The 23994-nt window shown below is 38.0% G+C and overlaps 2 protein-coding genes across 7 annotated transcripts in view; one reads left to right on the top strand and one right to left on the bottom strand.

Annotated features, from left to right (window-relative positions):
* The window catches only part of CHST11 (carbohydrate sulfotransferase 11), a 168206-nt gene extending 164581 nt beyond the window's left edge, over positions 1 to 3625 (top strand). For both annotated transcript variants that reach the window (XM_050969785.1, XM_050969786.1), the window contains exon 5: positions 11 to 3625. In XM_050969785.1, coding sequence (XP_050825742.1) covers positions 11 to 197 — 187 coding nt within the window. In that variant the 3' untranslated portion in view covers positions 198 to 3625. The remainder of the gene's footprint in view (positions 1 to 10) is intronic.
* Positions 3626 to 12792: 9167 nt separating this feature from the next.
* SLC41A2 (solute carrier family 41 member 2) overlaps positions 12793 to 23994 on the bottom strand; it is a 43596-nt gene continuing 32394 nt past the window's right edge. For 2 of the 5 annotated variants that reach the window (XM_050986116.1, XM_050986135.1), the window contains exons 9-11: positions 22579 to 22710; positions 21508 to 21656; positions 12793 to 14576 (exon numbers count right to left, since the gene is read on the bottom strand). In XM_050986116.1, the coding sequence (XP_050842073.1) occupies positions 14391 to 14576; positions 21508 to 21656; positions 22579 to 22710 (467 nt within the window). In that variant the 3' untranslated portion in view covers positions 12793 to 14390. Of the gene's footprint in view, positions 14577 to 21507; positions 21657 to 22577; positions 22711 to 23994 lie in introns of those variants that run through there. The other 3 variants (XM_050986122.1, XM_050986126.1, XR_007780300.1) reach the window with 3 other exon arrangements.

Genomic DNA, 23994 nt, shown 5'->3' with positions numbered 1-23994 from the left:
CTCTTGATAGGTTTCACTTCAGCAGCAGAGATAGGATAACATGTGGACAAAAGGAGTCTGGTTTTGTGCTTTCCTCGATTTCCAGCTTGCTGGGTAAAAATATTCTTCCATTAGACAATGATGCAGGTAAATATGGGAACGGTTCTGAAACCACATGCTTTGAGAAGATTGGTGAAAATAAGTTTTTTAGAAAGTGATGTTACGCTCCATACTAATACAAAATCTATCTTTCTAGGCCTGAAAAGGAAAAGTAACCCAGATTTGGGTAGATTCGTGAGTATCTAATACCCGTGACTTAAAGAAACGTGAATGTATTCCTTAGGAAGAAAAACCATGAACCTTTTATAAGTCTTAATGAGTTTTTGGAGAATATGACTGCTCCTACTGGCTCTTAATTTGAAGCCTCCCAGCCCAAATGAATTGGGGATGGTCCATCAGAAAAGAATCAGCATTAGAAAAGTGACTGTAAGAGATTTTTTGAATGCCCAAAGCAATTGGCATTGACTTAATTCATATCCAGGATGGAGCTGTGGGGACATCCATCCTCTTCAAGTCATGCCTCCCTAATTGATTCTAAAATGGGCAAACAAAACTGACTTGAGACACACTGGTTATGATACGTTGCTGTAAACAATGTGGGCATGTCATTTGAAAATTCAAAAAGTCATCTTCATGTTGATTCTCTAAGCATGCAAGGCAATAAGAAAGGTCTCATCTTCTTCCTACATGCTGGTTTCATGTGTTTTTCTTAGGGAGAAGAAGAAGCCTTCTTTTTTAGCTGATGCCTAAATGTCATTGATAGGAATTTTTCTAAGTTCTGATGTGTTAGAAATTCATCTAAGTCATCTCTAGTGTAAGACCATGACCTTTTTTTTTAAGGGGAATGTCTCAGTAGCAGCTGTTTTGTGTTTAACTGCGATTTGGGATGGCAGATTGCTTTGGGTAAGCAAATAGTAATCTATACACAGCAAATTAACAATGAAAAATGGTATTTCAATGTGGATCTGTTAGCCAGCTAGTGGGAGCAATTCAGGCTTCTCCAGATGTTTGCTTCAGTTGGATGCAGGTGAGTAGGGAATGCTCTGTAGCCACCTCAGCATCCACAGGCAGCTGATGGGTGAAAGGAGCAGAGGCTAAACTGAGACACTTTTAAAACTATAAAATCTGTTTTAAAGTTGATAGATGGTCAAAAATGGGGGGTTTAACTTGGCCTGCATGTCAATCTTTCGATCAAAACAAACCCTTTCAAAATGAATGATGATTTAAATAAACTCAGCTAACGGCAGAGCTGTTTCAACAGTATCAGAGCCAGATCCTGAAAAATTTCAAATTGTACAGTAGCCAGTAATATCCACTGAATTGTATTCGTTTCCAGGACACAGATGTGATTAAAGAAGAAAAATAATTTGCATTTCATTTGATAAAAATAAGTTGCTAAATAAATCTCATTGAAAAACAAATTAACATCCAAACAGCAACTGAAGTCCTTTCGCAGTTGGATTTGGTCTTAGGCAGGTCATTATTTTTTCTGTCATCATACCATAGAAATAAATCTCTTATCCATTGTGGAACAGCCACGGTTTTCATAACCCAGCCCCTATTTATAAATTGGAGCACTGGGCCAGTGACTGAAAAGGGGCTGGCTGGCTGGCTGACCCCTCTGAATTCCTGATCCATTGCTAATTACTGGTTGTTGTTTTACTTTAAAGCAGTTTAGTCTCATTTAGAGTGTGTGGAGCTGTACCTCTCACAGTGCCCTGACTCTCTTATGTTCCTAGTTCAGTGGTTGTATGTTTGTTAAAAAAACAACTGTCAGAGGCAGGTTCCCCTTTTCCCCCTCAGAATACTTCCTACAAGCTATTTGTGTGTTAGTTTGGTCTTTGCGTCCCACAGTGCTCATACTTTGGTCCAGTTTTCTTCTCAGTCAGCTCTAAATCCATCCAGCAGAATGTGATGTGGTTTTTTTCACTTAAGACAAAAGTTGCTTCAGAAAGTAAATATTTAAAGAACAGGGTGTGCTTCCCCCTTTCTTTTTGTACTTTTCTCTGGCACCATCACCACGTTTTTATGCATTCTGAAATATTCTCTGTAGTTTCACAGCTTTGGAGACATCAAACCTCTATATGGTAGCTGTGATAGAAAAGCTTTAAGTGAAAAATGTGTTCAGGAGATCTGAGGGGTGACCGTTGCTCCAGCCAGGATTTTTAGCAACAGCTTTGGGTTGGATTACCTAAATTCTGGTTCCCCACAGAGGGCAACTCTACGGGTGGATGCTCAGCACTGAGAAGGCTTTTATGTGGACTTCAGTGGGTGCATGAAGTCACTTGCTTTTGAAAAACCTTGATCCCAAACTACTACAACCTGGCTATTTAGTGCATTATATCTATTTTGAGGTCCTGTGAATGGGCTGTAGATCTGTGTTTAAAATGAACAGCTGACATGCTGGATATGGTTGTGTCCTGTACAGTGAGCAGCAAGCCCTCACCAGGTCAGAGCAGGATGACAAATGTTAAGGAACAGCCATTTCTTTTGGCCTGTTTGGCATGCTGTTTTGACTGAGCCAAAAAAAATCTGTCTTTCCACTGCAGCTACACAGGAGGACATTCAGGGTTGTTAATGCTCATGTCAGTGAGCTGGCAGCCACCACCTGCAGTGAGCGGCAGCCAGGGAACTGGGTTGGTTTTACCCTCTAACTCTTTCCTGGGTTTCCCAGCTGGAGGGAAGAGGGGCTGGTCTGCTCCTGAGTTCTGCCTCTCTCCCAGCTCCATTTCTGCCATGGCCACAGCTGATCCTTGGAGACAAATGGGCAGCAGGGAGCCACAGCAAAATGTAAAATACAGACATGCTCATGGGGCTGCAAGGGCCACTCGGGAAGCTGCTGTTCTAGAAGGGCCTGCATTAATTATGTCTAGTAGTGATGAGTACAGAGGGAACACAGTGGGGGAATTCCTGCTCTCCACCTCTGTCCCCAGCCTCCTCAAAGCTGCTGGAGTAGTGATCCTCATCTCTGAGCAGCTGTTGCCTCCCTGTCATTTGGCAGGGCCAGCGCTGAGCCCAGCAGTGCTGGTGGCTCTCTACTTGGCACGATACCCACAGCTGAGGGGTCATTCCCCCCAAATGGCATCAAGCACCTTAACCTGGAGTGCAGGCTGAATTTGGCCCATATGAACATGGTGGAGACTTCTGGGTGGTGGGATGTTTCCCCCAAACCCGGCTCAGTCCATGCTTCAGCCTCTTCATAAACCATGTCCATTATGACAGAAACATGCAAACTGCCTGAACCATGCGCTGTGTAAGACAAGTGAAATAAATAATCCACAAGCAGAAGTGCTTTTAGAAATCAGTTGACCCCAGATGTTTTAGGGTTTCACTGTAGTCTGCTGCACTTTTCAGGTAGAAAAAGGGACTGTCCTTACTATTACTCTTGTTACAGAGAGTGCTATTTTCTTACATGCATGCACAATACAATGTGTACGAATAATTTAACATCAATGTGAGGTTGGATTTTTTTTTAACCTATTTGTATGCAGTAGAAGGCTTGTTGTAGAAAAGTATCTCCTCATACTTAAATACACTGTTAATAAAGCAAAAAAGATAAATTATACATTGCCAATACAAGTGTGAACTGCTCATGAGTCTTTCCTTAAAAAAGCCATTCAAGCCTGATTATTTTTCTAAGTAACTTCAATTAAATTGAAGAAAGAAAATTCCTCTCTGTGTGCTTTATTTATGGCTCATGCTTTCAGGGCGTATTTTTCAGGGTGGGATTTTTGTCTGCACAGCTTTGCTTTCTCACCTGCCTTATTGTATATTATTTGTATATTAATTGTATATTATAGGCAGGACACAATAAAAACTCAAAATTATCTACTCCTGTGGAGCAGGAGAAATCCCTTGGTGGGGTTCAGTGGGCAGAGCAGCCAGGGAACCAAGCTCTGGCAAGGGGGAACCAATGGCTGCAGAACTCAACCATGGAGGGAGGGAGGGAGCTGGGGGCTTTACAAAATTGAAATCACTTGCACACAAACCCAGAAACTTCAGTTTTTGGTGTAATGGAGTAAGAAATGGCCTCTCTGCACAGCCTTGGATGCACAGCTTTTGGGTGGTTTTCTTCATTGCTTGTAAGATAGTGGAAAGAAAAGACCAGTCTCTGATACTGCCACACAGACTGAAAAAAACTGGATTTGCACCAGTGGAAGGAATCTTGAGGATTTGTGCTTTTGGCAAGCCTCAATTTTTCCATTAAATAACTGCAAATTTACAAAATCCCTTCCTATTTATACCCAGCAGCTGTCCTGTGGTACTGGCCTCAGGAGGCTGCTGTAGGACAGGAGAGCTGGCAGCAGCAGGGCTGTGGGCAGCACCCTGGCACTGGAAGATGGATGTGGAGCACTGCAAGTTGTGACAAAGTGACAGGATACAGCACAACTAAATTGTCCTCCAGCCCAAATGAGAGATGAAGTCCAGTAGAGATGATGCAAAGTTTGAAGGCTGTTCCTATGGTCGTAACCTGCTCCCTGTGCAGGCATGAACTCCAACACTTCCAAACCTTTGTTTGGATGAAAACACATATCATTAAATTCCGTCATAATTACAAAAGAATTTAAAGTGTGGAGAATGGGAAGAAAAAGAGAAAAAAATTAAGCACGTGCAGCCAGCAGCAGAGCAGCGATCAGGGCATATGCTTGCCAACCAGCAGCACTGTGCTTTTCTCACTAGCTGTATTACACATCATCACGTACTAGACTCCTGATGCCACACAAAAATATCTTGCTTTTCCAGTTGCACTTACAACTTTGCCAAAGATTGAAATTTTTGAAATATTAGAGTCTGGTTTATTCCTCAGTGCACTAAAAGACATATCCAAATGCCACCTCCCCAGATTGCATGCTAATCAGTTTTCTAAAGAAATCTATGTTAAAAGAGTAAAATCAACTTCACCTTCTCTATTGGCATGACAAGAAGCCACCTGTTTGTCTTATTAATTGAAATGTCACTCTACTGATGTGCTAGAGCCTCTGGACTCTGAGATTCAACTCACTGTCAATAAAAATCTTCTGCTGGCTAAGTCAGAGGCATTAAGGACCTAGAGTAGTGATTTATTCATGGAGGAAAAAATATAGAAAATATTATTATTCTTTTATACATTATTTAAAATATATTTTGCCAATATTTTATTAACATTACTGACTTTGACATTGACTGTCCCTATTTTTTGAGTAAAAGCAACCTGAGCTAACATTCCTTTAGAAGCACACATCCTAGCACTATGCAACAAATGGACACAGATCATTTTGGAAAATGAGACATAGCACTTGCAGTAAAATTATGTGCGTTTGTAAATCTCATTTCAATCAGAGTTTTTAATTTAAAAACAAACAACCAGCAAAGTTGTTTTCCTCAGTCAGAGAAAAAAATCAGTCCAAAGTATATGCCCTGGTTTCTCTTTTTTTCATTAATACATAAAGCTGTCAGGGTAACATACAGCTGAATTATAACAGTTTACCCATTAGGCTTTGGCTTGTTCTAAAAACTAAAATTTTACTGTGAAAATTCATGACTTTTTAGCAGAAAGAGGTCTCTCTGCTGTCAGCCCTGCATCAAATCAAAATCTGGAACCCACAGCAACTCCAATTTCCCATAAAAGCTTGTGCAAAGTCAGGGTTTAACCTTTATATAAGCCTTTCTTAGGCTCAATTTATTCAAACTTCCTTTAGCAGATAACTATTCTACCTAAAACTGATTCAGTTTAATGTCTGAAGTAGAGAGGTTTTTTTTTAAAGTGATTGCTCTATGAATGAAATCAATCACTGCATTTTTTACTATTTTTTAAACTTCAAGGAAATTAATTTAGAAAGAAAGGTCAAATCAGAGCAAGCAGCCATGCTGCGGAGAGACAACCACTGCATCCAGGCAAATGCTGAGACCTCCATTCAAGAAAAACAAAATATATTCCTTTCAGAAATTACAGCTATTCATGATTTATTAAGACATTTGCCTTCAGTTATATGGAAGGACATAACAACTTCACTAGCTTGAATTAATTTTACAATGCTTTTCTAGTTTATCGTAGAAATGTTCCTGCTCTATGTGCAATATGATTTTACATGCTAGATGTAGAATTCCCAAAGCGGATGCTTTCAAAGCCTCCCTTTTTCCCTAAGAAAAAATTCAAAAACTAAATCCACAATTTTTTAATGAAAAAAGTTACTGAAGTCAATGGTGCAAAGATTAGGAAAAAAGCACAGGTGAGTGCAATTCAGGTGAGAAGTTAAGGCTGTATAGCTGCGGAAAAGTGGAAATAGCCCTCCTATTCCTGGTCCTGTGTTGGAAAAGAGATTCTAGATTATTCTGTGGCTTTCAGAGGCTTCCAGCAAACAGGAGACAGCTGCCTTCAGAGCATACAGAATGGTGCATGGGTCTTGCCTAGTCCACAAAGCTGTAAGCCATACCTTCCTAGAAGCAGGAGAATAGGGGGGGGAAATCTCCCTTGATGTGAGGCAGGAGCTTTCTTTATAGGTATGGACAGGAAAAAATGGATTGCAAATAGATATCCTTATCTAGCAGGAGACTTGACCATGACCAGAAAAAGACAAGATAACTAAAAATGAGCTTTTGCTGAACAACACTCCAATTCCATAATATGCCAGAAAACTGTATGCAATGTAGTTAGAGCTGAATGAGAATCAACAAGCAGAAAGGTGAACACTCATTAGTTTTGTCTCAAGTCATTGTGTGAGCGTTCCTATGGTAACAGGACATCGTCCTCCTGCTTACAACATGTGCTAAAAATGTTTCTTTCTCTTAGTGCCAGCCTAAAAGCTACGCAAATTCCAGAGGTATGTGTGCATTCACCAGTGCTTTAATGCCGAGGCTCTACAGTCAGGCTCAAAGCAGGGGGTTTATTTCTCCCTGAGAGGTGAACGCTGTTGCAGCTTATGTCAGTCTCATGTACAGGGCACATAACCCACGTAACACATGGGGTCTAACAGAGCTGCAATTCCTGAACTTTGGCTCAGTAAGCACTTTACAGTGCTTCCAAAAAGTTGTTTTGTTTTTGGTGGGGTTTTTTTTGTTTTTTTTGGTTTTTTTTTTATGAGGCAGCATTCTAATGTGGGGATAGAGCAAAGGCCAGCTAGAATTGAAACCAGGGAATAAGTATGTCTTTTTGGATCTGAATTCACAAAGACCTTAGATCTTTCATTTTGGACAAATCACATGCAGGTTTTTTGAAAGTTTCTTTTTTTCAAAGGCATCACTGTCTGCTCTTACAGGGGGGACCACAGTCCCCATACTCCTCTGGGGATTTACACGCTACCATAGTACTTAGTAGCCTTACTGGACTGGGACTAAAGAAGCTGCAATAGCAAAGCATGAAGATGAAATGAATGAAAGAGATAGATCTGATTAGCCAATCTTCATGTATCAGACAAATACAGAGCTTGCTTTTGTCTCCAAACCATCCAAACTTTTGTCCACAAATTGGTACCTGAGCTGATCCCAGTTACCTAAATGTGGTCAAGCTTAGCAAGCTCACTTGGATTCTGGAGATCCTCCAAACTCCAGAGGCACTCATCTCTTTTAAGTGAAAGCTACCCTTCATCTCCTTAGAACCAGAATTCATCAGACATGTCTGTTTTCCTTTTTAGCGAGTAAAAATTGGTTCATTATTCAAAACAATTGACATAAAGTATGTTCTGATATTACTCCAGAACTCTGGATGATATAAGGTAGTAAAATAATTAGTTATGTCAGCACTGAGAGAACAGAAACAAAAAAGGGAAAAAAGGGCTTTGGGTGATCTAAAGTTAACCATAGTATGAGGATTCATAGGAAAGTAGTGGATGATTGCCTCTCAAGTATAAAACAAGTTCATAACTTTTGAAGTACCATTTAGAAGTCAGATTTATTAAAATACTATTCTACTGTACATGGAAAAGGGCAACAGTTTCATTAATCTGAACCAGGAGGTGACTGAAAAAAGTTGTTAAACAGACAAAATCTTTTGAAAGATCCCATTCATAGTAAAACTTTGAATGTTAATCTGAGAACTTAGCATTATTAAATTCCAAGGATCTGTTCAGAAGTAAGTAGGTGTCTACCATATAATTAATTCAGGATTTCACTTGCACCCCATTTCACTTGCAAAAAATGAATTTAGAATTAGAATTATTCAAGGAAAGCACTTCCTTTACCTTTTAAGACTTTAAGCAATTCTTAAGAAGAAAACAATATCCCAAAGGAGCAAATTGGAGAATGCTAAGTAAAGAAGAAGAATATTTCAAGTATAGTTTGGACTGATGTCATGGTTTGACCCTGGCGCAATGCCAGTGCCCCCATGAAAATACTTCTTCCCTGGTATCTACTGTGAGATGTGATCAGACAGAGCAGGGCAGGCTCCAGCTTAAGAATGAAAGGAAAAAAAAACTTTATTAACCTAGGACTATAAGAGAAACACACAGTACACAGGATGAAAACCTTCCAAATTTCCTCCTCCTCCCCCCACCAGATTCCCAACACATCACAGTAAAACAAAACCTTGGATTTTCAATTCAGTTACCACCCGTTAGATCACCCACTCTCAGTCCATCACCACCCTTCAGATAATCAATTCTCAATTCCTCAAGAAGATAGGAGTCCCTCCTGCACCACAGACTTCCCCAGGAAACAGTCTAAACCTCTCGTGTTTCTGTGTCACGTGTGGCACCGCCCGGAGAACATTTTGCCATCATGACCTCTTCCTTCCATGTCCAGTGCTCTCACCACTGCACGTGGACCAGAGCTGCTTCTAGGGTTTTTTCCCTTTTAAGGATGCTTTGTCCAGTTCCAAAAAGAGCACAGTCCCTCTCCTTTTGGGACACCTGTCCCCCCAGGATTTCACCCCCTGGGGCCGAGGGGTCTCCTGAACAGAGATCCTCTTCTTCTTCTTCGAAGACAGACGGCACCACCACCACCCTCCTCACCCGTTGTCTCTGTTCACACACTTTCACATCACCGCACTCTCCTGGTTCTGAGCCATTGCCTCCCCCTAGGGGGAGGCAATGTGTCACAGGAACACAAGTGGTTCTGCCCATGGCTATACACGAAAAGTCCAGCCAAAGGCCACTCCATCATCTCCTCCCACCTAGGATTCTTCTCTGCTTCTCTCAACATCTTTCACTTGCACCAACTCACATCACACTTGCCCGTTTCCTGCTATCCCAAACTCTATCTCATCAACTCCAGGAGGAATCAGCATTTGCAAGGTTCCCATCATCCACAAGAAGGGTTAAAAGTCTCAGGCTCTGCCTGTCCATGAACTCCCACGGCTGGCTGCCCTGCCAGGCACGCCCCCCTTCTCCTTCACGCCAGCCACTATCACGGGCACAGGCTCTCTCCCTCTCTCTCCGTCCGGGGGTGGGGGGATGGCTGCCCCAAGCCTCGCAGTGTTCCTCCACCCTTCTATCTCGCAGGGGCCTCCTCCCTTCTTTCCCAGTCCTGGCCTACCTCCTCCAAACGCATGGCCTCCCCTCCCCTGCCCAGCTTGGAGCTGGGCAGGGGAGGTCTGCTGTCTTCACTAAGCGGAACCCAAAAGGAAATTCCCCCAGGTGTTCACAGCTTTTAACCCCCTGTGTTCTCAGAGGCGTATCCATGCCCTCAGTGGACAAACCAGGTGCCAATATTAAAATCTGAACACCTGTTGGTTTGACCACACCATCCCAAAAAAACCTTCATTTCCTCTCAAACCACGACAACTGAGAAATAAAAGCATAAACAGAGGATATGATGAACTAGCCTGCATATTAAATAAACAACTAGCAGGACTTGAAACCAAAACATTTTTTAGCCGCAGAGAAGGTAAAGCCCATCCAGCCCAGCCAATGCTGAATGACTCCTGCTCTAGGGAACCCACCCAGAATATGGCAATCTTGTATATTTAGTAAACATACTGGTTCTTAGCTTTAACTGTCAATTATTAATGTCTTGCTAATATTGGATTCCCCACAGTATTCATGCACAGCATGCAGTATGATGAAATTTTCATTAAATTTAACAGAAAGACTTTCCTTTACGACTAACAGAATGAGGATTTAATGACAAAACACACTTTTTTCCTAGTTCTTTACCAACCTATATATAAAAACCACCGTTTTTTAAACTTCAAATATGTATGGGAAAATGATAATCCAAAAGATTACTAAACAACAGACTGAATGGATTAAGGAATGGACTGAATCCAATTAGGAATGGATTAGAGAACACAATTAAAACAGTGTATGGTATCACAAAAAATCTAGTCAGAAAGAAAAGAAAAACCTACTAAGAGACTTAACAGCACTTCCAGTCCTTTTAGTACTGTTTGTGAACATTACCTTACTTTTTCCAAAGAAGATTATAATTCAATTATCATATTCTGTTGCCATTTTCTGCACCTCTAAAGAGACTATCTCATTTGCAATAGTAATTTTACCATTACAATAATAATAAGGAATTTAGAACGCTTCATTTCACAGAGCACTTATACTACTGTTTCCTGACATGTATTCCAAGCTGTTCTTGTACTTAAGAGAGCTTTTTGTGATGCTTACAACTGAAGTGAAATAGCAAATACATTAAAAATATGATAGGTCTCATTTTGAATCCTGATTCTGCAAACTGTACTGCATTTGTAAAGCCTTAATTCTCATGCTGTTCTAATCTATGTATGAGAAAAGTCTAATTTTGTTTGCAAATTGTAAAAAGGAGTGAGATTAATTTGCTGCTCACCAGTTTCTCATCAACATTCTAAAAATCCCAGGAGATAATTTTGCCAATTTAAACATTACAGATTAAGACAAGATGTACAGTAATGCTATAAAAATCAAAATATTGATCTACATATGTTAAAAGAAGAATCCTCCCCTACGTCAAACAGCATAATAAAGCAGAGGAACAATCCTTGCTATATAATTACTCCAAAAATGAGCTGGAGTCATTCAGTAACACACTAGAATGATAATTTTCAAAGCATTACACAGGAAAATAAAACACTGATGGTATGAAACACTACTGACTCCACATTTTAAAGCTGCACCTGGCTGTACTTTACAAATAAGATTATCCCTTTTCATGCACACTCACAGAGCCATTGAGATGTCCTTCAGAGTGGAAAATTACATACATTTCAAATAACCTGCCTGTAGTTCTACTGACTTTAGAGATATTTCTGAAGTAGAGGGGAAAAAAAAGCAGACAATAAGAAAGGCCAAACAAGAGCACCCCAAGAGCTGCTCAGCACCAGGTTACAGACAGTAACTTGTAAGGCAAACCACCTGCATCTTCTGGCTGGTCTAGCTCATCAGCAGAATGAAAATGGAACAAGAAGTTCCAGGAGGAGCTTTAGGATGACCCACAACTTAAAAGAGGTGAATGAGCTGATAAAAGCAAGAATCAAAGGAAGTGCTCCATGCTGACTCAAAAGCAAAGAGATGTGAATCAGCCATGGCCCTATAACTGGGCAGTTAATAAAGGAAGGTTTGAAAGAATCTTCTGGCAGCCTGAGAGGAGGAAAGGACTTAATGAATTTTAATACCAAGAGTCATCATTTTATCTGCAAGATTATAAAATATGGCTGCTTTGATAACAAGAGACAATAACATCTCAGAATGTCCCTTTCAATTTTATGTTTTAAGCAGTACAAAAAGCACACAATTGGTCTCTGACAGAATTTCTGCTAACATTTCTTACGCACACATGAAGTGAAGTAATTCATGATTGCAAGGCTTTTTTAAAAAATCAAGTAGGTGGGACACTGTGAAGAGATTGACTTGCCTAAAATTAAAATTGGTTTAGGGAGTCCAGCTTTTGAGTACTTGAAGAAATTCTCTGGTATCCAAGCACTCTTTTGTGCCACCTCCCATATTATCCTCACAGCTGGAATACATGAAAGGTGGCAAGAGCTTTTTGCCTTCTTAACATGAGGTAGCAGACTTTGTAAAGCCTGTAAGTCCCTAAAATGCTCCTTTCATATAGGAATCCAACCCTTTGACATCACAGATTATTGGTTTTTCAGATGTCAAGGTTTTCCCTCTTTTATCAGTGTCGCATTTCTTTCCTCACTGAAGTTCCTCTTTAATCACATCTAACAGCATTCTTTTTATTCTCCCTCACTTCCACCCCTCCTAAAAGTATCTCTTTTTATACTTCTTCCCCAGATCCTTTCAGCACAAGTTATGTTTTTCTTCACTTCCTGAGAAACAAGTTTGGCTGTGCCTTTTGATTCTTTTCTCCAAATAACTTCCTTCTGTTTGCTCTTGCCTCTGATAATGAATGCTTTGTGAAAGTTTGCACCTTTTTCTTTCCCACAAAATGGGCTTTGCTCTCTCGGCCATGGAATGGACTGTCCCCTTTTTGAACTACCAATTTTTCCCATTACACTTTCCCATCACTTATTGTTTCCAAGCCCAGATAATTTCAGTCTGGCAATATATTTCCCTTTTTCAAATTTTACTCATGTAACATTTCTTCCCCACTTTGGCGATCTAAACAGTCACACTGTACAAACAGTTGCTTATTTACTGGGGAAATATTTAGGCTTCTAATCACTAAGGATACTGCCATACTACAACTCCCTCATGCATTGGATAAGCACAGATCACATGTATCTCATGAAATTTTAATTTTTAAGAATCCTACAATTCATTTAAAAATTACCTTAAAGTCCAGTAACTATAAAAGGTGCATGAAATGTCAGTTGAATCAGATGGCAGTTCTAACAAATAAAAAATTTGCTCTACAGCTGTATCAAAATTAAATAACCATTATTGGGAAAAATTCTTTTCCATTTTAAACATTTTAATAATATTTCCTGCAATGCTACATACAAGAAAGTATTTTAAATAACATTAATACAAACTAAAAAAAAGTCAGAGAATCCGAAGTTAGAAAGATTTCATCTTTCTCTCACATAATAAAAGACATAATACATATGATTAATTCAAACAACTATATTATAATAACAGTAAGTAAATGCTGAAATAAAAAGGTTTAAATGAGGGAGCTAATATTCAGGCATCTAAAGCCACGTGTAGGCACTGAATAGCGGGTTTAATTTTCAAGGTTGCAAACACTTTGAACTTCCAAAGAGTTGATGGTGTCCAACACATATAGAAGTTCCATTAGCACTTATCCGCGTAATGTAATCATCTGAGTAGGTCCATCAAATTAAAAAGCATTTGTATACATAAAGCACATGACTAATGTTTACAGGATTAAACTATATGCTGATATATGGATTCAGTTGTCTTATTTAAATCTCAAAATTTAAAACTTTCAATTGCAACAGTTAAAATACAATTTGTCTATTTCAGTATGCATTTTGGATGTATGCAACAGTCTTCTAAAACGTATGCTGTGAGGAACTCTCAGTAGATTTTAAAATAGAGCAATTAGTACCTTTTTTCCAAAATGGCAACCAGAGTCCTCATGATCAATGTATTATTTGAAATATTCAGGTCTACAAATAAGAGAAATCATTGAGAAGCCCTATTTTTCCGTATTGACCATATTATTTGCACGGCTTGAAAGCAGAGATTTCTACTTAGAAATTGATGACATAGGTCTGGAATTTGAGAAGTTTATGTAACTTCCTAAGGGCCTATAAAAGAAACTTCATCTTTTATACTGCAAGTTTAAGCAGAGATCAGTATATATAGTTAAATCAACACCTCTAAATACTTCATTAAAATCAGGATACTTGCCATCACAATACCATTAATATCAGTTAGTTAAATATCTTTTCAGTTACTAAATGAACATACACTTTTCAACACAAGGAGTTTTAATCATTCACCCATTATTAATGACCAGATCAGTGTCACATTATCATCTGCCTTTTATATTTTTTCCCTAATAAATCCCAACAGCAAAATAATTACGTTGTTCATTTTAGCACAAAGAAAACGGGCTGAGTCCTGCAGACACTTTTCAAATGTCTAATTTTATAAATGCTGATGGTCACATTCTTCTACAGAAAATAAAGCCTGTGTCAAAATCCGTGGACCATAACAACCATTATTGGTGTCAAGTCTGCAATGGTCAGAGAGCTGCAGCACTGAAACTGCAAGTTAAGAATATATCATCAACTCTTTAGGCAATTTAAAACTTGATAAAGGATTCGTCTGCCCTTTATTGTGTCTACTCAGATTATCTTCAGCTACCTCCAATCCACCCTGGTTTCAGAATAAAGCTCTCAGGTATTGCAGTTCATTCAAGTTTTTAAAAGCAAACCAAACTATAATTATTAAGGCTGTTTTATGTCTGCATCAACTGGATTTACTTAGACCCAAGGGAAGAAACACTTAGAGGACCCTCAAGTGGAGTGAGCAGTCTTGTCAATATTCCATGAAAAGTCATTGCATCCGTTGGAATAATTAGTCACCAACATCACCATCTCTGTCACCTATGAGCCACAGAAAATGAAAACCTATAGCTAATAAGGCAGTTCCAAGCAGATCTCCCAGTGCAGTAAGATAAGGGATAGAAAAACTGTCAGGGTCTTTTCCTTTTTTCCAGAAGTGGTGCACCATCCAGTCAGCAATCCACAACAGAGTAAACACCTACACAACATCAAGCAAACAAAATCTGTATTATTATCATGTAAGTTACATCAAAAGGAAGTCAACAGCCATCAGTATTGTCTCCATACTAGACCAAAGTGTTGTATACCATTGCTTTTGAAAAATACAAATACTTAATATGAATGAATTCCAGACAATCAAAGCGCTGCACAGCCAGAGAGAAGGACACTTAGACAATTTCTCTCAATCACATGCATTGCTGGATGGAACATACAGAATTACTGAAAGCATTTTTTACCCAGACTATGCTTGAGGACTTCTGAAAATAGCAGGAAAAGCCAAAAAAGTTCCACCAAACACGCAACTGCACTTCTCCCATAACACATAAATCTGTACCGAGAGAACATAAGTAGGGCTTTGAGATAATTCAGAACCAAATCATGTTGCCCCACATGAATACAGTCAACTCAGGCATAATTCCTGTTTGGACAGGTCTATCATTGACCGGAAATCAGATGTGATATAAAAAATAACAGGTCAAATTAACAACAGCTTCACCTGGATTGTATGAACTGCAAAAAATGGCCTACTCTTATGACTGAAATACCACCTTCAGCCCTTCAGTAATAAGGCACACGTGCCATATATATTATGAAATTGTCACTCCAGGCTGAATTTTTCCCAAAGTAAATGTCTGAACATTTGAGAGGCTTGATCTTCATACCAGAGGTATGCATAATTATCAACTCAATTTTAGAAAAGAATCCTTTTAATGTTGCACAGCTGTACGATAAGGGATTCTGGGTCAGTGTAATCATGTGGCGCAGAATGGCAAAAGATGAATGGAGAAAGGACCACTGAATTTTTCTTCTTAGAAGAAGCCTTTAAGGAGCTGCTTAAGTTAAAATAAATTCTTATTTTAGGTATTTTTAGTTAATCAGATATTTAAGAAGGGTAAACTTAAGACATGTACTACCATAATTAATTTTTCAAAACTCTACTATCTACATTTAAAATAATGTAGGTATCAAAATAATGCAGTATCAAAAGTAGTAAAAAGTACAACAATATTTTATTTACTAAATAATCAATTATCAGCATCAAAAGCATGCTTATAAATGTATATACTCATTCACTGAAATATTGATCATATGGTTGAACAACACTTCTCCACTATAAGTAAAGCAAAATGAATGTCATACAAATAATTGTGTTGAAAAAGTTTCTCAATTAAGCCTTGCTTTGCAAAAGTGTTTGTTAAAATACAACCCTGAATTTATAATTAAAAAAAAAAAGAAAAAAAGTGAGAAAGGAGGAGTATTTGCTTAATGAAAAATGCATGGTTTATTCATACAAATGTATCTTTTGAAAAGGGAACTTTGTAGTCTAAGCTAATTATGCAAGTCCTAGTGCGCTGACTGGAATCCAAACAAATATATTTAAAACAGATGTTTTCTTTGGAAGACGATCAGATTCCTTGAGTCAGCTCCTTCTTCTTACAGAGACAAAAAGAGGCCTGTTTATAAAAGATCCTCACATCCCCATCTCCTGCAGGATGCGCTCAGAGGACACTGCAGCAACCCACATCTACAATGGTTATGCATGTTCCATTGAAAGATGGGAGCATTCATTCCAGGAAAAATATACACTGCATTTTTATAACATAACCAATTAGACATAACATACACACTCCATTTTAGATGACAGTATTCACTTTTGACTCTTTAAAATCACAACATGAAAACCTTTAAGTTGGTTATGTTTTCCATCCTGAAATTAGACTTTAGTGTTAAGTGGGCAGTTTGGAAACTAAGCTTTTGTGAACCTTCCCAAATAATATCTTTTTTGCTGTAATAATGTACAGGTGCACAAAAAATAATACAAATGATAACAAGTCTGCATTTTGTAAGTCATAAGAAAAATTTATAGCAGATTATATTAACTGGTGCTCATATGGCAATCAGGACTTAGTGCTAACAGATTGTTATGAGACTGCAATTCCAGCCTTCACTTATTTTGGTGAATGAATGATGCTATCATCCATCATGCATTTGCGTGGCTAGAAACTCACATACATTTAAGAATTATTTGGCTCAATCTTTGCTCACATCAGTATTTAAAGCAAGACAGAATCGATGTGACTAAGACTTCAAGAAGATTTTGCTTCTCATCACTGTTAAGAGGAGGCAATCAAAGTCATCAATCAAATGATTATTTTGGGGAGAAAAAAAAAGAAAATAAAGAAAAGGGGAAAAAAAGAAAATAAGCGTCTTACTATGAGTTTGCTGAATTTTTGAAAGAGTCTTGAATTCAAAGTGATAAGTGACTCACAAAGATCTGACGGATAAAAAAGTTGTAAAAGAAACATTACAAGTGACACTTCACATTTTGTGAGATTTATTTATTTATCAGTGACAGATACTTCTGTCAGTAAATTGATGCAGATGGGACAGCAGTACACTGTGCATTTCTGCCCTGTACTCATGCCATAAAAAAGAAAGCCCTACTTCTCCCAATGGAAAACCAGCTGGTTTTGAGGGAAAAAATAATTAAAGGGATGAACATCACAGAAATCCTAATAATACAGTACAAAAATTAGGTGTTTATAATAAAATGCTGTAGAAAAATAGGAAAAGCTTGTAAATACATGCAGCATTGTTCAAGATGTGAGCTGAAATTATTTAGTATAGAAATTATTTAATATAGAGAGTTTTCAGCAAAAAAGGAGATGAGTAGTAGTAGAATTATGAAACAAAGCTCTAGGAATTTTTCCATTCTGGAGGATGAAATAACTGCAGGCTTTAAGAAAGGGAAAAAATAACCAAATATCTATCTGTATAAAAAGATCTGGCTAAGAAAAGAAAAGATACTCAATAGCCACTGATCAAGAAAAAAAAAGGCCCCAGAGATGGGATTGCAAAAATACTAGTAAAATTCCAGATGTTTCAATAATTTAAAAGGGAAATCATGCTACATTATTATCATTATTACAGTGAAAAAAATCGTAATTGAAAGACAGGAAAATGAAACTAAAGGCATGATCAGACTTAGACTGCATTTCTAAAAATCACCCTTTGGTTTTACAGTCAAAAAAAGTCCTCAGAAGCAGCAGAATACAGAAATAAGAGAAGGAGAGAGGGGGAAATCTTGAAAAACCATGATGATGAAGAATCTAAAAATAAGGAATGTAAGTACTCACATTATTTGATACAACAAATGATGGAAATTGAGAGTAATTCTTGATACTTAACTTTCTGACTCAAATTATGAATTTCAGATTGGAAGTGAAACTGAACATGAATACTTAAATATGGGTGAGCTTTACTATTTTAAAGTTCAAATCTTATGACTGCAAGACTAGAAATGGGAACATAACACACTACAAAGCAGGGTTTTTCCCTTTGTTATTGTGCATGAAATTTACTTTCATTCTTTCAAGGTCTTTAGATACAAATAAAAGGAAAAGTTAGGTGAAGAAAAGTTATTTTTGATCTTTTGCATGTAGTGCATCTGTATTTTCTCATGGAAATAATTTCTTATAATTCCTAAAATGGGAAAAGATCAAAACTCTATTATTTAAAATAAAAATACATAACTCCTTCCAAACATTCTTAATACTGTCTAGGCTTCCTATAGCCTAATTAATAAGTTGCAGGATGCTATAATATTTTTATTGTTTCTTTAATCTGGAATGCCCATATGTCATGTCAACATGTCAAACTGGATGCATGCGGATGCTTGTCAAATTCACAGTGATAAAAGTGTAATATTAAAATGAAGAATATTTGCAAAGCAATGTAGAATTGTTCACTTTTATATTAATTTATACATTATTTGCTAAGTGAATTGCAACACCAAGCTGGAAAATTAAACTGTTAAACTGCCTGTTGCTATTACTGATGATTCCACCTTAATTTTTTTTCTCTGAAGATGCATTACAAAATAGTTGCATTCTATTACTTTAGACAGGAAACACAGATGTAAATAAATTGAGATAATATTTTCCAAATGTGCTTTAAGTCTCCTTTACTTTCAAAATTATATCGACTCAAAATTTACCCATAACTTCACTATGAAAAGATCCAGCAATTACTGGATAAGAACGCTTACAAATCTATGAAATTCAAATGTAAGTGTATTTATTTGTTTTTTTAATTATGACTAAAAAAATCCCATTTAAGAATCTCTAAAGACTACTGTGTTCTGACTGTCGTTCTCACCAGAGTTATGATTTAGGTCTTCCAGTGGCTTTGACATTTCATTAAGGTAATTTTCAAATTATGCATGACATGTCTCCAATTTTAAATGGCTTTTGATGAAGTAGTAACTGTTAAGTGCTTGTAGTAGATCTACACTGAACTTGCTGAGTATCCATTGTCTACAGCCAGAAGTCTGCAGTCTTAAGAGTAGGGACTACACACATTTTTCAAAAGACATTTTTCTGCACAGTTTTCTCTGGCAGCATATCTGGCATGTATCATATCCAGAGGGGACAAGTCACTGTTTCCTCCAAACACGGAGAGATTTCCTTTAATGCCTGGCTGCAAAGAAACCACTGAACAGCAATTTTTTTCTTGCTGCTGTTGTTTGTGTTGTAGCTAAGTGGCATCAGCTCCTCTAAGGTATCCAAGTACCCAGACAGCACAGCATACACTGATGTCAGCCTAAGACTTCTTTGAAGTAAAAAAAAGAATACCTCTTTAACTTTAACTGCAGTTGTTTCTGAGTCAATTTCATTATATTGACCAAATTTTGTGGGAAGGAAGGAACTTTTTTATTTTTTTTTGGATTTCAGTTTGAACCAAGTTTTTCAGATTGTAATCTTGATTTCTTTGTAGCTTTGCCAGACTCCCTGGTTTCACCAAAACAGTCCTAATTTCAGGCTGTTTCTCAGCTATCTGCTAGGATGTGTAACCCAGACCAGTAAGTGCTCTGGTATGCTCATACACAAGTATTTTGAACCCAGCCTTCTGGAAGCAAAAATGATAAATCCCTGCTATGACTTGGTAGGATCTGGGCTTCTACACCAGACAGCAACATGGCTGGAAAGGAAGGAGCTGTTGGTACCCATGGTCAGACCCCAATGAGTTTGGCAAGTCTGCTTGTCATGCTGCAAGGAGAAAGCACTGAACATAGAGAACTGTCCAGATTTGGGCTTGGCTTTCCATATTTCCTCGAAATACAGTCTCTTTAGTAGTTATACACTTCATCTTTTGGAAATAACCTTCCCTGATAAAAAAAGTAATATCTGCAATGCATCAATATTTTGTCTATAAATGCAACCTTCCTTTTTTCTCTGTAATGTACAATATATCCCACGAGTTATGTTTCCACATTAAAGGCCCATACCATCATTAGAATCCTCACACTGGTGAGGATTTTTGATGTGAGCAGGAAGTTGTTACGAGCCCTGCTGAATTCTTGGTTTTCTACTGCCCCAAACAGCCCTGAAGCACTGCAAAAGTGACTTCACAGCTGTGCACATCTGACCTTCACTGGGTAAGAATAATTTTGGAATTACTTCTTTGCTTGGTAATAGCTCTGGGAATCTCCTATTGTTTGTTTATTCCCCAAGACTTTAACATAACTGTGTGTTCAAATTTGGTCAGTAGGTGTGAAAATTCCTCACAAGGTGTTTTACTGGCTCAGTGAGAACATACAGAATAGAGGCTGCCTTTGAGCACCCCGAGCCATGCACCAGGACTGACAGCTTGGCAATTCCAGTGCTGCTCTCCTTCTGCTGCAGCCTGACAAGACAGGGGCTTGGTGCACAGCCTCATACAGAAAAAAAAATACTTGTGCCTTTGTGAGGAATAAGAGGAGAACTGTTTCACAGTTAATAGCACCTTTGTCAGTCAAATACCCTATTATAACTGCATGCAGTGTGCTGGTGCATGTTTGTGGCTTGTTCTTGTAAGATTTTCAAGGAAAGAATATTCTTCTTAAACACTTACCAAATCCAAAAGGCACTTTAAAATATTATACTGGCTTTGATTAGGCACATTGCCTTGCCCTGATACTGTGCAGTGCATTGTGTGAAGCAACCTGCATACTTACAGGGTATACAATCTCCACAGTGTTTTTCATTACTTTTTCCTCTGTTGCTGCCATTCATAAACACAGAAAAGCAGTACGTATATTTAAATTATGGATATTTCAATTACACTTCTACTGTGTAACAAAACCAGTCACTTTTTAGTTTTAATGAGTCATTATAGTTAATTCAGGCAGGTTATACCTAAAAATTAGGTGTGACTTTAATAAAATATTTAATTTTGTATTAGTGATTTCTCAAAATGAAATCATTTCACTTTAAGACATAGCTATTTCAAAAGGCATCTTCCAAGAACTGCACTTGCTGGGTATGAACAGACCATTAGGTAAAACAGCCAAATAAAGTAACAAAGTTTGACAATTAATGCAATTGCAGTTTCTTGTACAGTGTTTGCTGTCATATTAATTTAAATAAATGACAAATATTAAGAACTAATATTTGTTAAGAACACACCAAGAAAGCTGCAATATTTTCATCTACTGGACCATGTTAACCGAAATGGTAATGTGAACCACTTTAGGAGATTTCTTTAACAGAAATTTCTTCTTTTGCTTGATTTTCATTATACATAAATGCTACCTTTCCTTCTTTCCATATCCCTTCCTTTCTTTTCATTTTCCCTCTAGTTGATTAAAATGATGGGGGTTTAGATGCTATGGTTCCAAAAGCAGGTGAAAAATGCATGGCAAGGAGATAATGCGGTCAAGTGTGTTCTGCAAAGCACTCACAACAACAGTACACCTGCATAAGCTGTGTATTTGTGGAGATAATCAGCTACTCCAGAGCTGGGCTGAAATTCTCTATTAAACCCCACCTTCTTGTACCCTTCATGAGATTTCAGATACCAGAAAAAAAAATTATTTTCTTCAAGAACTTGATTTTATACAAGCATTTGCCAGTTGTATTTATTCTTACCTGCAGCAGAGCTGCAAATAAATAGACTGCTATAAAGATGGGGGTTAAGGAAGTATGTCCGCTTTTCATTAAGTGGATAGTGTACAAGAAAATCAGGTGTCCAGGAATCACCAAGAGAAGCAGAACTTGGGCTGATTTGTTATTTACTCCTACAATTAAAAAAAAAAAAAAAAGTAAAATCCAAAATTTGGTTAAGCTCTTCAATTCCTATATTAGATTTTTATTCATTTCAATATAAAAACTCCATTTTTGGAATTCCACAGCATTGGCTACTGTGGAACAGCAGGCATTATTTTCCAATAAAAGACTCCTTGAGGAATTTCACTGTCTTCCAGAAAAGGTAAGCAGAAAACCCCTCTGGAAAAGGGTGCAAACTGCCTTCATTTTGTGCTCATTTAATAACATCTACATTTTTGGACATCCTAAAGTCTTACTAGTAAAGAGGATCTTTTGGACTCCATATTCAAGACATCCTTGAAAATACCTTATATTTCTAAAATTTACCTTATATTTCTATATTTACCACTTTCACATTTGCTTAAATTCATTTAATAAATATGGAAGTGTAATACATGGTGGTGACACATCACATTTCACCACAGTTACTACATCATTAGGAAAGTGGGAAACACAGGGGAGGAATAACCTGTGAAGAAATAACCTAGAGAGAAAATGGTAAACTGGAAACAGAAAGCAGGGATTTGGCTTAGTAATTATGTCTGACACAATGTTTGGCCCTAACAGGAAATTGGTTTGAAGTTCTAAAGGCAGACAAAAGTTGGGAGCAGGTAGAGAAGCTAAGGAAAGTTGAAGGCTGAAACCTTTTTGAGTGGTTATCCCGGTGTCCTGCCTCACCAGCCCTTTCCAGGGCTTCACCCTTCTCTGTGCTCTTAACTGCTAATCCACTCCTCAGGGAGTTTCTTGTGATTCTCACAGGCAAAAACACCTGCAGATAAACCCAACCTTTGAACTGCACACAGCAAGTTCAGTTCATTGCCATTTCTCACTGGTGGTACAGTTTGGCACACAGGGATAAAGAGAAGTGAGATAGGATTTTTAACTCAGACGCACCTGTACCACAGTATGTTCTGCATGGGTAATAGAAACCCTTGGCCTCCTCTGGCAGCTCTCCAGGAATGCTATGTAAATGGAGGTAGGTAGAAATTCTGCTAGCTTGAATAGCTACTAGATTGCCACCAATACCTGAAATGCAAAGGGAAACCAATGAAAAATGTTCAACTACTTTTTTTACTCTAGTAGGCAATATTTCTGCACATTTACCAACTTCCTCTATGTTTATCACAGTACCTTGCAAACAAAAGCCAAAATGAAAAATATCTTTAGAATGTATATTAGTTGTAGACAGGCTGCAAATCATTAAAATCAGCCCAAAAAATGTGGGCTACTGTTTAATGTATTACTGGGTATTTGGAGATCAATTTTGAATCATGGCAAGTGCAAAATGTCCAAAAGGTTCAATCTTATGCTTTCTCAAAGGAGAAACTCTTTTTTATCACTGCCTCTTCTTTAGAAACCCCTCTTGGATCACCAGAAGTATGACATAGTTGTGCCACTGCTGGATTACCTCCCCAGGAGAGTATTTCTGGCCAGGGTAAGTAATGAAAACTCACTACCACAAACATAAATGCAGATTTCACACACAGAACCACAGGGCCAAAGGCTTCAAGAGTTAATATATTCATTCCCCTCCTACACAAAGCATGAGTAACTAGAGCCTTCTGCCACTCAGCACTCAACTCAGGCTTAAAGAGCAAGATGAGTGTCTGAAGCTGATTGTTAAAAGAATGGTAGGGATAGAGATTCTAGTTTCTTTCTGAAAAGGGGCAATGAGTACAAGTTGTACTGGCAGAGCATGCATCTCAATATAAGAAAGAAATTTGTTAGAGTGAGAAAAATCATTCAGTGGAACAACTTCCCCAGGGATGTAGTGGAGTCCACTTCACTGGAGGTTTTCTAGATTTGACCAGCGCAGGTGCTAGAAAATCTCATCCAGGCTGCCTTTCTCACATAAGGTTGAGCCAGATATTTCAAGGTTCCTTCCACTCTAGGCTGTTTCACATTCTGTGAATTTTTACTTCAATGAACACAAAACTAAAACGATTTGTTATATCCACACTGCAGAATGCAGTAACATGAAACCCTATTATTGTACTTGAGCTGTCTGCTTGCATATCAAGCCCATGCTTTTTCTTTCCCCGCTTCAGATGCTTTACATAGCAATGGGTTGGTCTGAGAAGACTCAGAAGTAATGCAGATCTTGTCCCTACATCAGAAGGAGAAAGGCCTTGTTTATTGTAGTTGAATTAATTTGTTTATCTGATGCTTAGGGCTTTGCCTGGTTGCAGAACAAGTATTTGTGGTGACCAGAAGACAATGTTTGCCAAATTCTTTTGGTGATTATGGAGTGGTTAGCACAGAGATCTAATACTGAGATCTGAAAGATGTCCTGCCTCACTGCTAGTTAAA

The sequence above is a fragment of the Serinus canaria genome, chromosome 1A (genome assembly GCF_022539315.1).
Source record: "Serinus canaria isolate serCan28SL12 chromosome 1A, serCan2020, whole genome shotgun sequence".
NCBI lineage: Eukaryota > Metazoa > Chordata > Aves > Passeriformes > Fringillidae > Serinus > Serinus canaria.
This window is presented reverse-complemented; position numbering and strand designations above follow the sequence as displayed.